Source organism: Sinohyriopsis cumingii, chromosome 10 (assembly GCF_028554795.1).
Source record: "Sinohyriopsis cumingii isolate HCF-2022 chromosome 10, ASM2855479v2, whole genome shotgun sequence".
NCBI classification, from domain to species: domain Eukaryota; kingdom Metazoa; phylum Mollusca; class Bivalvia; order Unionida; family Unionidae; genus Sinohyriopsis; species Sinohyriopsis cumingii.
In genome coordinates this window covers 78,793,995-78,810,638 of record NC_142970.1, presented here as the reverse complement: position 1 = coordinate 78,810,638, position 16,644 = coordinate 78,793,995, and the positions used below count along the sequence as shown (strand labels likewise).

At 35.0% G+C, this 16,644-nt stretch overlaps 1 protein-coding gene across 2 annotated transcripts in view; it reads left to right on the top strand.

The window, feature by feature from the left end:
- The window catches only part of LOC149790448 (ras-related protein Rab-5B-like), a 37,508-nt gene extending 23,141 nt beyond the window's left edge, over positions 1–14,367 (top strand). For both annotated transcript variants that reach the window (XM_089972511.1, XM_089972510.1), the window contains exons 4-6: positions 2,338–2,460; positions 4,785–4,878; positions 6,686–14,367. In XM_089972511.1, coding sequence (XP_089828637.1) covers positions 2,338–2,460; positions 4,785–4,878; positions 6,686–6,795 — 327 coding nt within the window. In that variant the 3' untranslated portion in view covers positions 6,796–14,367. The remainder of the gene's footprint in view (positions 1–2,337; positions 2,461–4,784; positions 4,879–6,685) is intronic.
- The last annotated feature ends 2,277 nt before the right edge of the window (positions 14,368–16,644 follow it).

Here is a 16,644-nt window from a genome sequence, read left to right as displayed (position 1 = left end):
CTGAAAACTGGTCAAACTTGTGTTAAAAAAGTCAACTGCTTTATTGAGGTGGTCTCGTCAGGGTTAGCAGGTCTGCTATATAAACTGCCACAATGCAGACATCATTACGATATGAGTGAAAAATTGTTAGAGCTATGTTAAAAATCTGAATCACACACACTCGGTGATGTTTAGTTGGTCTTAATGGTGCCATTGAGACTTCCAGGATGCCAGTCACAGTGGCCGTCTTTGAGATTTTGTCACTTTCTCCTGAATGAATGGCTATATCAGCATGGTGATTTTCCCAGAAATACGAAGCAGGGAACCAGACTATGAAATAATCTATATTTTAGTCTGGTTTATGACTGAAAATATAAAACACTATAAGCATAGCTTAAAAAAATTCAGACATCAGTAGCCAGCTTAGTGTTTTTATTTTTTATATATATTTAGAATGGTATGAGTGGGTGTTCTTTAAGGAATTAAATAAAGGAGTTTATCCTCGTTTTTGCGATGCAGTTGTTCATAGCAATGTCGAAATGCATATTTTGCCAAGACATCTTGGGCGCTGGTTGCATTCAGCAGGTGGTCGTTCATAACGGAGCATGTATATAATAAAAAATCGATTTGTGCATTACAATTGTGGTCAGAAATACAGGTGGTTGCTTATAGCAGTGTTTACTGTATCTTCCTTAATGGATGGTCATATCAATATGAAGTTTGTAATAAACATCAGTGATATTTGGACTGCTCCGGTGGCCAAGCGGTTAAAGTGTCCAACTTTGATGCAAGAGGTCGTGGGTTCAAACCAAAAAATTTTTTAAAAAAATGGTACTAACCAGCTTCCTTGCTAGGCACACATCATTAAGAGATTAGTGTTAGGACTGGTTGGCCAGTTGTCAGGGTAATGTGACTGGGTAGGACATGATGGTACATGTCTGTGGCATGATGCCCCAGTGCTAGACATCAAAGTCCTGCCAACCCTTACGATTTTGCCCTAAGTTTAAAAAAAATTACCCTTAAAATACGGACATGTGGAATAAAAGCAGAAACTACAGAAAATTTACTGTTGCCAAAAATAAAAGCAATACTTGGTCCATCTGTGTTTGATATGGATCCGGCTTTCATATTAGAAATAGCCAGGGAACCAGACTTACTTTAATATCTCACACACTTTAAACTGCACATATTTTTTCATGTGTTCAAGATATCATTTTTAGAAATTGCTCCCAGCATGTAGTACATGTTGAAGACAAAATGGAAATTAGGCATCTTAAAAAGTCTTCATAATCAGCACAGAAGAATAAAAAAGGAATACAGTAGTCCCCCTCTTGAACGGCCCCCCTGACCAGTGGCCACACTTGCGATGTTTAGTTGGCCGTAAATGAAAAAGTTGCTAATACGACTGCTGCATCGGTCAGCCTTAAAATCATATCACTACTTTTCCTAAATGGCTGGCAGTATTGACATTGTGCTTTCACCAAGAACTTGTGGGTCGGTGGTTCTTTCGGGGGTTTTCCCGGGTTCTTCCTCTACCATTAATACTGGCTCCCCTGCCATGTATAGCCTATCGTGTGCTGAAAAATGGCGTTAAACCCTGCAACAACAACAACAATCACCAAGAACTTATTGTGATGTCTAGTTGGTACTGCATAGAAATGGTGCCAGTCTGAATCAAATATAACACCACAGCATCCATATTGAAAATCTTGCTGTTGCAAAATTGAATGTCATGTCAGAAATGGGTTTCCACCAAATACATCTTAATATCCTTTGTTGGTTGTTTGAAAATGGTGCAAAGTTGACATTGAGTGTGCCCACCACGATAGATAATTTGAAATTCTTGTTAACACTGAAGAATATCAGATGGTTTCATGACTCTACAGTTGTGTTGAATTCCTGGAAATTATTTTTAGCCAATAGAGCATCGCTCCCTTCGATGAACTTTTGTTCATTTCCTCTCTGATCAGACCTTACTCTAGCCCATATTAATGTGATTGTCAGAAAAAACATAAAATTTGAAATGGCCTACTTGATTGGTTTCCATAAATATAGAGTATTGGAGCAGTACTTGATTGAGGTAATATTTCATAGTTAGTCATGCCATTTTTTTTCATTTGATTGTCTTGAACGCTCTTGAGCAGGGCTAAGTAAAATGATTTGTCTTGCAGCTTAGGGTAAGTTCAGAATCTTTGCTCAGCAAGTTGTATTATCAATCACTTCACCATAGTTTTGTATAGAATAAGAAGGAAAGAATAATCCCATTTTCAGTGCATGTTTGGCAAAAGGTCGTATTCCATTGAATTTCAGTAATTCTGAAATTTTCCAGGCCATTAAGGTTCATTTTTATGGTTTCAGGACACATTTGGGAGAGCCAAGACGTGGGTGAAAGAATTACAGAGACAGGCAAGTCCCAACATTGTAATAGCCCTGGCAGGAAATAAGGCAGACCTTGCAAACAAACGAATGGTAGAGTTTGAGGTAAGTGTGGTTACAATGTCGGATTGAAGATTGTTAACTGTGTTACTTTCTTGACAATCAGTTTCTCTAATGTTCTTTCCTTGACACATTTTCTTTGAAATAGTCTATCAGATTCTTGCAAAACCTGCCTGGTAATGAACTCTTTTAACTTCTGCCTTCATTTATTCATTACACACAATCACTAATTGATGTTTTCAAATGTCTTTTCATTAACAACTTGCATGTATTTCTGATTAGTTAAATAGGTCTCTAATATGGATTTGCTATTGGGCATGGAGGCCCCCTTGACATATAAGAGCTTGAAAAAGTTAATAAACATCAACTTGCTGCTTCATCATCAACAACTGAGCCTGAACTTGCGACATATATAAATACCAGAGAGAACCTTGATGTAATTCAATTGAAATTTTGGTTTATTAAATTTCTTTTAGAAATGACTTCCTCTTTCAGTTGCTAGTGTTGCTGGTGATCTATTACACACATTTTCCAGACAGTATAAATTGCAAAGGATTACTCGTGTGCTAGAATTAAAACAGCTCATAAGAATATCATACAGAAATCAGATCATCAATGAAAGGTGGTACATTGGAATCAGTAATGATTGAGAGAAAAAACAAACTAGGTGTGGAAAAGACAACTATGAACTGTCTGTGTCTGAGTGTCTTGCACCTTCTAAATGGGCACCCAAAGGGAATAGGGTACCCATTCAGTAGATGCAAGAGTGCAGCACATGCATCTTTGACATTAAATAATGATGTAAGGTACTGTCCTACTTTACTGATGGTTCTAGATGTTGTAAATAGTTACATATGCTTGAAAATGTTTAAAATCAGTTTTTGTTCCTGAAAATGAGTATTTCATTATTTCTTTCATAAACAGAATTTTTGTACTTGGGCGTTGGCAGCTAGGCCTGTTGGAATTTCGCTTGTCCTTCCCACAAAACACTGAATGGTAACTGCCTAACCTTTACTGAAAATTGGATTATTGAAATTATGAAAACTTACTTAATACAGAAATTTATTAGCCTCAGGCTAGCATAGCTGCCAACCCTCATGAATTTCACTTTTTCAGCACTTCACAGATTCACGCTGCAAGCCAAAAATTCACGAATTCTCCAATTCTCAATTATTTTAAATCTTTAATAAAATAACCGAAACGGCCTGGTACTGCTGGTCGCAGTATTAGTAGAGTTACAGTTGATTAGTACAGTTGGCCCAGTAGCAAGCATTTTAGCCTATTTTAATCTTTATGTATAAGAGTAATTTTACAAATGCTTTTGAGAGAAACTGGGGCCTAACCGGAATTTTACTCTGCGCATGCGTCACCAGCACTGATTTGAGTTGCTGTTCAGCATCGCATATAAGATCTTGAAAATGTCTTCACCACCAAGGAAAAAGAAATATTGCTCAAAAAGTGAAGTTTAATTTGGAATATATCAAAAATTGCCCATGCATTCTGCCATTAAACATTGATATACATCATGCTTTTTGCACACAGTGTGCCACAAATTTTAGTATTCGGCATAGTGGCAGAGACGATGTGAGGAAGCACATCGGTTGCAAAAAAACACATGGAAGTTGGGAAAATTAGGAATTCACAGATTTCAGCTCTAGAATATTTTAAGCCATCGGCGGAAGACCTGCAAGCCACCAACACTGAAGCATTATTTGTGAATTTTCTTGTTGAACACAATCTACCTATATCAGCTGGAGACATGCTAAACATATGTTCCCGGACTCGAAACTCGCTTCCAAATTTTCCTGTGGAAGAACCAAAAGTGCTGCAGCTCCTGTGCATTCCTCACAGCAGCAGTGACAGCGAAATAGTATTTTCTCTAGTGAGGTAAAATAAGACAGACTTTAGGGCCTCCGTAGCTGCAGAAAATATGTCAGCAATTTTAGTCGGCAAGAAGTATGAACTGTTAAGAAAACAAATATACGATCAAGCAGTTGAGGAAGTTTAAGTCATGTCTTGATAAATAACCTCAAGAACAAGTGAAGTTTATGAATACCATAATAAATAGAAATGCAGATATATTTCTGCGTATTTGTTGTGTTTTACTTTTATATTGCGATCTTGATAAAGTGTAGTATTGACGGTCAGAGTGGATGGATTTATTGTCATGGTATTTTTCACTAATTCATGTCCAAATTCACGACTTTTTATCCCTATTTTCACTAATTGTGAGCCTAGAAGGTTGGCAGCTGTGGGCTAGTGGAGAGTTGTTACTTTCAAACCATGATCTTATATCTACACTAGTCATTCTTCCATACAAACTGCAATGTGAAAGTTTAGTGCTCATAATCTATATTATTTCATTTCAGGAGGCTCAAGCATATGCCGAGGAAAACAGTTTATTATTTATGGAAACGTCTGCTAAAACAGCTATGAATGTAAATGATATATTTTTGGCAATAGGTAAGATTTTCATTAATTATTTCATTTGCTAATTTTTCTTAAACCCCTTGATAGGTTTGTGTCATAGTTGGCTTTAATAAATATGATGCTACTGTGATTATTTCTACAACAGGTTTAGAGGCCCTGAGTGGCCAAGTGGTCTTAGGAACTCACCTTTACAGATCACTGCCATCTCGCATGTCTCCTGGGTCTGAGTCAACTGCCTTACTGAGATAGACTCGTCATGGTCGGCAGGTCTGAAATATTATTGACATCAACACACATTGTGTATTTATAATAAATTATCTTTGAGAAGATCACTGTTACTGCTCTGGTTGTCTAGTTGTTAGAGCATCCACCTTGAATGTGGGAGGTCGTGGGTTCGATCCCCAACTGAGTCATTCCAAAAACTTTCAAAAATGGTACTAATAGCAGCCTCGCTAGGTGCTCAGCATGAAGAGGTTAGTGTTAGGACTGGTCGGCCTGGTGTCAGGATAATGTTACTGGGTGGGATATCATACTACATGTCTGCGGCATGATGTCCCAGTTCTAAACATCGCTATAGACTGCCACACTGCAGACGTCTTGGCGATATGACTGAACAATTGTTAAAGCTACGTTAAAAATCCACATCACACACACACATAATATTGACATCAGCACACACTGTATATTTATAATAAATTAACGTTGAGATCAACTGTTACTCCTGCCATGTGCTTATATTAGAGTAAAGATTGCTCAGAGGTTGAAGGAAATGTCTCACTTATTGCATAGACTGTTTCCCTGTTGTTTGTGATGAAAACGAACCGTTCCAACTTCCTGCCTTACTAAAGCTGGTTTGAGGTCACGTTTCAAGTTTTCTGTATAGAAGTAGAGTACAATAAAATAATATTGAGCAACAATTTGTATTTTTGGTCACAAATTTGTCATTGATAGAGATGAAGCAATTCTTTACTGGGTTTAATAAGCAAACGGAAATAATTTTACACCAAGCACCACTACTGCCACCATTACAACTAATATATTATTACTATTACTGTTGTTAATATTATTATTGTTATTATTATTATTATTATTATTATTACTATTATTATTATTATTATTATATTGACCGCTCTGGTGACCTAGTGGTTAGAGCGTCCACGTAGGAAGCTGGAGGTCATTGGTTCGAACCCCGGCCAAGTCATACCAAAGACTTACAAAAATAGTACTAACAGCTACCTCGCTCAGCATTAAGAGGTTAGTGTTAGGACAGGTTGGCCTGGTGTCAGGATAAAGTGACTAGGTGGGACATCATGCTATGTGTCTGCGGCATCATGCCTCAGTGCTAGACATCACTATAAACTGCCACACTGTAGACATTGTAGTGATATGACTGAATTTTTAAATAAAAGCTGTTAAACATCCTGGTCACACACACACACACATTATTATTATTATTATTATTATTAACTTCCAGAAATTATTTTATGGCATTGTTATCAAAATTCATAATGTCTCCAGATTATTTCTCATCACTTTTTGTTCTACCTTGAGAATATTTTGTGGTTTTAGTACTTTTCAATTGATAAAGAAAAAGAGGAAACAAAAATGACTTGTTACCTCCTATCAATTCCTTTTGGCAATGGGACACCAATTCCTTTCAGGGATTTTTGTTTGTACATAAAACATTTTGTTCTTTTTTATATTTACAGATATTTGCATGTAAGAAAATTTCATGTATATTGTTTTAGTAACAAAAATAAATAATATTTTGTCAAAGAATTGCAGAAAATACAGTGAACATTTTTAAGTAATGTTTTGTTTTTGTATTTTTCTCCAACAGCTAAAAGGTTGCCTAAAAATGAAGTTGGTGGTCCAACCCAACCAAGACAGCAAGGTGTACGACTGGATAATGAGCAAACTCAGCAGTCTGGTGGAGGCTGCTGCAAGTAGCTGTGATCTGATCAGCGAAAAATTGGAACATTGTGATCAAATTAGGTCCAATTGTTTTGAAGATTACAAACAAGTTGTGAAGCTTGCATGGTTTACAACTTTTGACATTGTGACTTTCTATAAGCTAGACTTGCTCTGAATCATGAGGAAGAAAAGCATGTGTACGAAATATATGAAAGCTAGATCACGCCAAGCAGACAGATGATCATTGTGAATTAGCTGTATTAATTTTTTATGAATGCTGACTACTCTGATGTAAGACTGGCACAGTCTGGTCTCCTTAATGTGACTGAAGTTATTCTGGCACAGTCTGGTCTCCTTAATGTGACTGAAGTTATTCTGGCACAGTCTGGTCTCCTTAATGTGACTGAAATTATTCTGGCACAGTCTGGTCTCCTTAATGTGACTGAAATTATTCTGGCACATTCTGGTCTCCTTAATGTGACTGAATTTATTCTGGCACAGTCTGGTCTCCTTAATGTGACTGAAATTATTCTAAACAAAAATGTTGCACAAATCCATCTGTGATAAGAATGTATTCAGTTTATTGACCTTGGTTAATATTATTCCACTTGTTTTGCTGGAATAAATCAGAAAAAAAAACTGGCCAGATCAAGGAGACTAGACTTCTGCTTCTTGTATTCAGTTTATTGACCTTGGTTAATATTATTCCACTTGTTTTGCTGGAATAAATCAGAAAAAACTCGGGCCAGATTAAGGAGATTAGACTTCTGCTTCTTGTATTTTTTCTTTTTGCATTGTTTGCTTACGAGTACATGAAAATATAATGTTGTATATGACTATTTTTTCGATTGAGGATCATTTTCTTAGTTTGACATTATCGGTAAATGGATTAAAATATTGACTTCAGTATGTAGTGTTCATGCATTATGCTGCTATTTTCCAAGAGATCAGAGGTTTGGTAATTTTTATTTTTTTCTTGGTTAGCCACATTCTGTTTGTAGCTGTGATTTAATGCTAATAAATATTTTTTTTCCAGATGTGAGAGACATTAATAGCTCTTTCTAGTTCCCCTTGTAGTAATCTTTTTCTTTCGGGTTTGAGAACAATTTTCATGTGCTTTATGGAAGAATGAATCTTGTTCTTGAGAAGAAGAAAAAAATGATTTATTTCCTGCATTGCAGAGGTGGAATCTTTGTGGGAGATGGTAATGCAAGATATATATCAATTATACAAGCAACTATTACATATAGTGACCCCCATATGTAATTCATACTTCTCGTTCATTTTAGATAAATTTTGTAGCATCTTCACTTGGTATCAGTTACTTTGGTAAATATGCGGTAGATATCAATAATTTTACAAGGGTATGAGTATTATTGGACCAGAAATACGTCTTGTTGAGTCTGGTCTGTTGGTCCATTAATGTAAAAATATTTGTGATTTGGAGCTGTTGCTTGATTTAAATGTAATGTTGGCATAATGTCTGCTGTGGCAGTTAGCACTAGTTTTAGAAGATTCGGGTTTTCACATATGCAAGCTATTGCATGACTCTTTGTTGAACGTGATATATTTTTAAGTTCTTGTCAAACTCAGTAAGCCATGAGTTGAAATAAGGTATAGAGAAATTGTATTGACCATTTTCCATTTTGTGTCTGTAGTATCGACTGAAGTACACCCCACTAAACAGTGACTAGAATTGTCAGGTGGAGTCGTGTCTGAGCTACATACAAGTGTTGTTTGGTAATGGACTTGATGTATGACCCATAAAGTTACCACCTGGTATAAGTCTTTTAGGGATATAGAAGCAATCTGCAAACTTTCCAGGTTGAATTGACTCTTGGATTTAATTCAAGTGACAATTGCACCTGGTGAGACAAGTACGGTTAGAGACAAGAGATTTCAGAGGTACAATTCACTGAACTACACTTAAGAACACCCTCCATCAGCACAAGTGAAATATGACCAGTGCACTATGTTCAGTGAAGATCTTGAAATCTGAAAAACAGAAGAATTATTTAGCAAATTGTTCTTTGTAAGTTGACTTTTTCTTCAAATTGAATTATTATTATAGTTATTATGATTATTATTATTTTTATTATTATTATTATTTGTCCTTTATAGAAATCACAATAAATTGTTTTGTTATTTTGTCATACACCAGAGTTGAAAGTCAGCCATTCCTTATATAGTATGTTGTTGGCGTGGTAATGCATTTTACCTTGAACAAAAATGTAACACTTTGAAGCTTTCTGGCATTGAATTTATCAAGATATGAATTTTATAGAAATGACATATTTCACTATATATGTATTTATTAATCTTGTCATACAACTCATTGTTTGTAAAGCAGGAAAAAATATATATATATTATTGCACCATGTATGAAAGCCTTGTATAAATGATAGAAAGTGAAAGATGTTTACAAGTGTACATACTGTGAGAGGAAGAGAGATATTTCTGTATTTAATCGGGTCTTGAAATGTACGCAAAACAAAAAAACTTACAAAATGTAGAGGACTGAATTTATGAAGCCCTAAATGATATCTATATGTTTTATGACTGAATCTTTTGTTCCATATTGCATTGTTTTTATAACGAGCACTCTACACACACTTGAACTCATTTATTACGCTGCATAAAAGTGACTTTCATATTTTTAGAAACAAGAGGAGAAAAATAAGAAATGAGCTCAAGTATAATTTAAGTGCTGGAAAACCCTTTTATTTCACTTGATATTGTGACTGAGCTGCAGCAGTTCAGTGGTTAAGGCTTTGTTGTTGTGATTGGCTAGCATGACAAGTCTTCGGGTATGGCACTTTATTTTACTTGCTTTGTGCTGAGGGTGAAAACTTAAAAGTTCAGAGTTTTATGATCTCCAAGCCAGGTACAAGCATCAGGTTGCCGTGCTTTAAATTCAGTATTTTTCATGGGGTACCAGTTTCTTTGCAATTTGTGGCTACAACAAATTATAAACTACAAATTTAAAGACCCATCCAAGAGTGATTATTTCTTAAAACAAAAGCAGCCCTTTCGCAATCTATGAAATTATGTACTGAAATAAATATCATTTTTGACAAAACCATGGAAATAAATGAATTCATGACATTCAATTACCCAAACACCATATCCTACCCATTACTATTCTACAGTCCTATATATATATAACATTTGTTCACATAACTAGTGTTGATTCTTCCAGGCTAATGAAACGTGCATCATATTTTTTCATGTTGCATATAGTTAATAATACCTTATCGGTAATGGTGTCAAACAAATTATGTCTGAGGACCTAACATGCTATTCACGGTAGCTATTTCGTGATTTTCTCCCCAAAAAAAATCAGCACATATGAACAGGTTTATTTTTACAGGGTCATATCATAAATGGAATCTTAACATCCATGCTCGCCAAGCCTTGCAAAAGTTGAAAAATTATTTAATTCATTTCGTAACTTTCGCTTGAAATGAACATAATTTTAGGGCTGTTCCTTTTAAACATCTACTGGAAGCATAGATTTCAAACTACAGTGTGAACGACCAGAGGAATAATAAATGAAATTGATGTAGATGTTGAAATTTTACCGATAGGCATGTTTTGGGTGTTGTAATGAAAAGCTTTGAACTAAGAATTTCCGAACTTTTGTTATTTAATAGAACTTGACCAGTATCAGTTTCACATGAAATATAATTGTTCTCACCAATACACAAATCATCCCTGAACTGAATACTTTGTATTTTAATGCAATTTTTGTGCATTATTAAATTTTCTACTTAGTATTTTAGAGATGCCATCTCTTCCATGCATATTTTTTTGGTAAATTTTATCTGATGCAGTGGTTAAAATATTGTTGCTTGTCATTTTCAAAAAGGGCATCATTATCTGTTTATTGCAATTTTGTGTTAAAGACTACCTTATTGTTGCAATATGGTTCAGAAATATGTACAAAAGCCGCAAATGGATGCCAGCAGCTGTAAAATATAAATAATTGAACATTGTTTTTCAGAAAATTTTGCATATTTGCGGTATACAATTTGTGCAATTTGTTGAGCTGAATGGAATAACAACATTTGAATTATAATGCCTTTTTTGTGAATCTTTGAATAGAAAATCAGAATTGAAACATGCATCAAATAGACGGCATTTTGTAAAAGACAGAAGGTTAAATGTGAAATATGCAATGCTGAGTTGATGGACAAGAGAACACATGTCAACCTTGCCAGACTGTCTGAAATTCAGCCATTCACTTCAAGGTAATCAGAGACAGTAACAAAATTCTGAATATTCACATTTCCAACAACATCATTTCTAATCATTGTTATTCAGGCATTCTTGAAACGATAATGTGTAGTGTGGCAAGTTGCTGAAGAGGATGGTATGGAATTGAGGTTTTCATGTCAGAGTCAATGAAAACGTAATGTGTTGGTCAGTGTGTCCAGATTTAATGAGAATGTAAGTACAAAAGTAGAAGGGAAAAAAAAAAGGATTTGCATCAAGAAATATTATCCAAATACATTTAGTGAATATTCCAGTATGAAATGTGGTATTCATTTCAGTTCTTGCATTTCTTTTTCTGCAAGATGTATATTGAACAGCAATGCTGCTCTTCAGATACATAAAATAATTGCAAATTCATGCCAAAAATGTACTGGTGATTTTTCTTCTTGACACTTCATTTGTGAGCAGATCTTTATATCTGGTAAATTTGTACTGTTCAAGTGGGATCTGTTGTGCCTGACCTATGTATAAACAGTAGCTTCTTTATGAAAGTGGCTTGCTGTTATTGCAAATTGAACTTTTGACAGTGTCTGACGTAAAGCATCGAGGAATAAATTATAAACTTGAAAGCTACTGTCAACATTAAACAGTAAAAAGGCATTTAAGAATTGTTTTTGTTTTTAGCTCTGTTGGTCACAGATGAGAAGAGCTCCTGGGATAGCATGTTCTCTGTCTGTCATCTGTTTTACATCCACCTGTTAGCACTAGATTGTTATCACTACTCCTAAACTACTGGAAGGATTGTCATGAAATATTACACACACATTCATCTCAAGATCTAGTTGGTCCCAAATGAAAATGGTACTGTTCAGTCATTGGAGCCACCACATAGGCCATTTTGAAAATCTTCTTATCACTACAGAAGAATAGTTAATCATAACAACTTGTGGTTTTGAACGAGTTTATTTGACGTCTGGTTGATCTAATATGGACACCATTTTGAAAATCTTGTCCCTTCACTGACGTGGATGATCATATTGTGATGGGATTTTCACTAAAAGATTTTTTTATGATGTCTAGTTGATTTTAAATGAAAGTGGTGCTAATCTGATGTTCAATATGGCCACAGCAGCAGCCTTCTTGAACATCTTGTTATTGTTACTCCTGAATGGATGGTCATATCAGCATGGGGTCTTCATTAAAAGACTTCTTGTGATTTGAAAATATTCACTACTCCTCCTGAATGGATGATATCGAGCTGATTTGTAAACTCTTGTTATCCCAGAAGAGTATCAGAGGTAGTTTCACTTGTCATTTTAAAAGAAGAAATGGTCTTGTCTTGAATTCCAGTAGAGTGTCGGCCCATTTGAGGGACTCGTGTTGGTTACAGACTAGAAGAGCTAATGCGATAGTATGATTTCCCTCATCAGATGTCCATCTGTGCATTGGTACCAGCTTGTTTCCATTACTCCTAAGCTGCAAGGATGGTAGTCATGCAACTTTATCCATACATCCATTTGAAGGTCTAGTTGGCCCTGATTGAAAATATTAATGCTTTTGCCTACAATACAGCCACCACAGTGGCCATGTGGAAATACTGTCTTCACTACTACTTCTGAATGTTTATGAAGTTGTCATGGACCTAAATGGTAATGTTGCCAACCTGTCATCCAGTATGGTCAACTTGGTAGCTATCTTGAAAATCGTGTTATTTTTGTACCTCTTGAAGAGAAAGTCATATTGACATGAAGTTTTCACCAGAATTCTTATGATGTGACTAGTTCTTAAATGAAAGTGGTTCTGTCTAGACATCCACCATGACAGTATTGTCACTACTACTCTGGACTTCTTACAATGTCTACTTTGTTCTAAATGAAAAAGTTGCTAATCTATTATCCAATTTGGTCACCTTGGCAGCCATTTTGAAAATTTGATATTATTATTCCTGAACAGAAAGTGTTGTCAGCTTGAGCGTTTTCCCCTGAAGACCTGTTATGGTGTCGATTTGGTCCTTAATGAAAATTGTGCCACTAGAATATCCAGTATAGCGCCAACCATGGGCTTTTCACCAAAGATTTGTGACCTGTCTGGACCTATATGGAAATGATGCTAGCAGACAACCTTTATGTCTGCCACAATGAAGATATCAAAAATTGTGTCTAAATTGTAATGTTGTTGATCTTACATCCAATATGGCTTGAGGTATCACAGCAGCTGACTTGAAAATCACATAGTTAAAGAATATCAAAGAAGGGTTCAACATTCAACAGTTAAAATTTGGTTCTTGTCTTGAAATTTTGGATTTTTTTAAAAATTGTTTATTTTAGATAGTAGAGCACTAGGGACTCTAGATTAATCATGGAATTGGTTTATGAAGTAGAAGAGACACATTCTTGCATATAAACTCCGCTTTTATACAAATAATGGACCACTATTTTTTCAATTGTATTTTTTTTAATCTAGAAGTGAAACATGGGTATGCATTTTTTGGCAGTGATTATCATATTAGCGTAGTGTAGTTAAAGTCTAGTGTACACGTTATTTTGAGTATGTCTGTGGCATAGTATTCATTCTCCAAATATAATTGTATTACTAATTATAGTTGCTCCATATTTAAAATCTGTAGCAAAACAGCCGTTTTTTCAGGTCAGTTGTAAATCTCAAGGGAGACAATTCAGATTTAAATCTTATTGTAGTTATATACCTTTGATTTATATCTGATGGTAATACTTGAAACAGTAGTAGAAAAGGTAGTATGGTAATTTGAAAAATGTTTCAAATGCTTAAATTTATTCTCTAGTGTCAGACAAGCAAAGCCGTTCTACATTGGTAAAAAGTACTATGAATAATATCTTGGGAGTTGTGTTGTTGCTTTTGATTGTTTGTAATTAGTATCACTTCAACGTTGGAAGCCATCAGTATTTTTTAAGTACTATGATAAAGTCATCTACAAAATTGATCTTTAATATAAGCAAGGGCCATTTTATACAGAAGTCTTTTTCAAAAAGTCTGTCATAATAATAATATAAAAAAACCACAACAATTAGGGTATGTAATTATGTGAAACCACATGAATGGTTTTCAGTATCAGAAACTAAAAGAGAAAATAATGGCGCGGTCTTGGGCAATCATAGAAGTTAAAACAAGAGCATTGCTGGTACACTGAGAGCCTTATAGTTAGGTCCCACTGTATAGAGGGAGTACATAATTGGGCAAGTGAGACACTTATGTTCCATTAAATCCCAGAGCTTATACTTGATTTTTCTGCCGAAATACTCAAGATATTATATAAGTCATTAAATGTATCTCATACTGTCCATCTTTTTAGGCTCAGCAGATGAGTTGTTTTGTGGCTAAACAGATGTTAGCCATAAATAAAATATTAAAAACGTCTTACATGTTTTTGTAGATTTCATTTCATTTCTTGGAGCCGCTGAAGCTCAGTTAATACAGCGTCAGACTTGTGGCATTGGTTTGAATACCCTTCCATTATTAGCTTGGGTTGGATGCCTCATTATGTCCATAGGAGGGGCATTTAGTTCTCATTTCTTCACCAGTATAGCTGTTAGTATGGTAAAGGAGACATTGAACCAACAAATCAATCAACATTCCTTTCATTACTGTTGCTTTTCTTAATATAGAATAAACTTATCCATGTATTAGAAAGTACATTGGTTGCTTGTCTTGATGTGGAATAAACTTGTCCAAGTATTAGAAAGTAATAATGGTTACTTGTCTTAATATGGAATAAACTTGTCCAGGTATTAGTACTTTGGTTGTTGGATGGCACATTTTAGTGACTTGACAACCATTTTATCGAACACCTTCACACAGAGCACATCTTGTCCAGGACGGTATTTTTTAAAATTTATTTCATGCTCGTCTTCTTTCAATATGTGTCATAAAATACATTTATAACGAGCCTCTTGGGGCTATAAAGATTATTTAGTTATTCGTATTTGGTCATATCCCTTCATTAAACTTTATAATGTATGCATATTGACCTTGTACGGATTGTAAATTCCTTGTATCCATGTTTGTACTAATTGTGTTTGCAATTGGGGCAAATGCTCTTAAAGGACATTTAAATGGTGTCTTGTCATCTTGTTATACATGGGTTTCATTATTAAATTTTTTTATATTCTTGAACTGTCCTTGGTAGGTGTTACCTTAATTTCATTTACTTGCTTTTAGGTCCACCAGAGAAGCTTCTGGGATTTATTGTTTTTATTTTTTAAATTATCGACAATTCTAAACTACTTGGAGGATTGCCATGAAGCTTGACAGACATTATCATCCCAAGGTTTTGTTGTCCTAAATAAAGGTAGTGCTGATTGGATGTTTAGTATGGCCACCACTTAAAAACCTTATTAATGCTTCCAGTGAATGAATATATTAGCACAGAGTTTTCACTCAAATATTTACGGTAATATCTAGTTTGTTCAAAATTAAAATGGTGCCAATCTGACTTCCAAGATGGCCACCACGTAAACCATCTTGAAAGTATTGTTAACAGAACTCCATCTGCATGGAAAGTAATATTGACATTGGGTTTTCACCTGAGAGACTTGTAATGTCTTGTTGGTCCTAAGTGCTTCCATTTAGGTGGCGCTCGCCAGTTAATACGTACTTTTGAGAGAGTGACATATGTAAGGTGAAGTAGTTGGCATTTAAAACATGCACAGTGGAGAGAATGTTGGCATACCTCTATGCTACATTAATGTAATGTGGATGATATTTCTTTGGATATTGTACTTTTGGAAATTTTACATGATTTAAACACACTGCTAACTAAAATGACTGCTCCCTTGTGTTAAAAAATCAGCCTGAATTAGTCTAAGGTACACTATACATAGCAACTATTAAAATAGGCAAAATGAATTTTGCCAGACTAGACCATACCAGTTTCTGAAAGTGCAATGAATGAATTACCAAATATATAAAATGTAAAAAAAAAGTTATTGGCTCTTTTTTTTATACAATTTACCTCTGAAGTTCAGGAAGTGAAAATGACCAAGTAGAGCTAGCACTTTTTTGAAAGGTTCATATCTGAAGTAAAGCCAAGCTGTATACTCTATAACCCATAGTACACCCATCAATCATACACCAAAATAAAGGAATTAAAGGTTCTTTGAATTATACCTAAGATATACAAGGTGTTTTTTTTAAATAGCCAGTATAACCAGTGAGGAAAGCCGGGGAAATTCTTTTTCTTTAAAATTCTAACCCTACGCAAAATACGAAACTGTAGATCGCCACCTTAATCATTCACTATGGCGGGGCTCCGAGTGGTGTAAAGTGCTGTCAGTTACGAATCACTGCCATCGATCTTGTCTACATTGTTTGAGTCTTGGATTCAGCCAATGTGGGTATGTGAGAAAGATTGACGGTAGCTTCTCGTTGGTCGGTGTTTTTTCCTGGGATCTTCCTCCACCATTAATATTGGCCGCCATGTATAGTCTGTCGTGTGCTGAAAAATGGCGGTGCTCAGGTTTATTTCATTAATTAAGCCACGTGCAATGTATTCAATAAAATGTTGAATTTTTTTTTTTTTTTTCGTTGCTGTTATTCCTATAACGTAACAATTATATATATAGAAAAAGTGAAAACAACAAGCTTTGAGAAATTTATCTATTTCCCTGGAAAATAATGTAAAATTGAAATCATAAA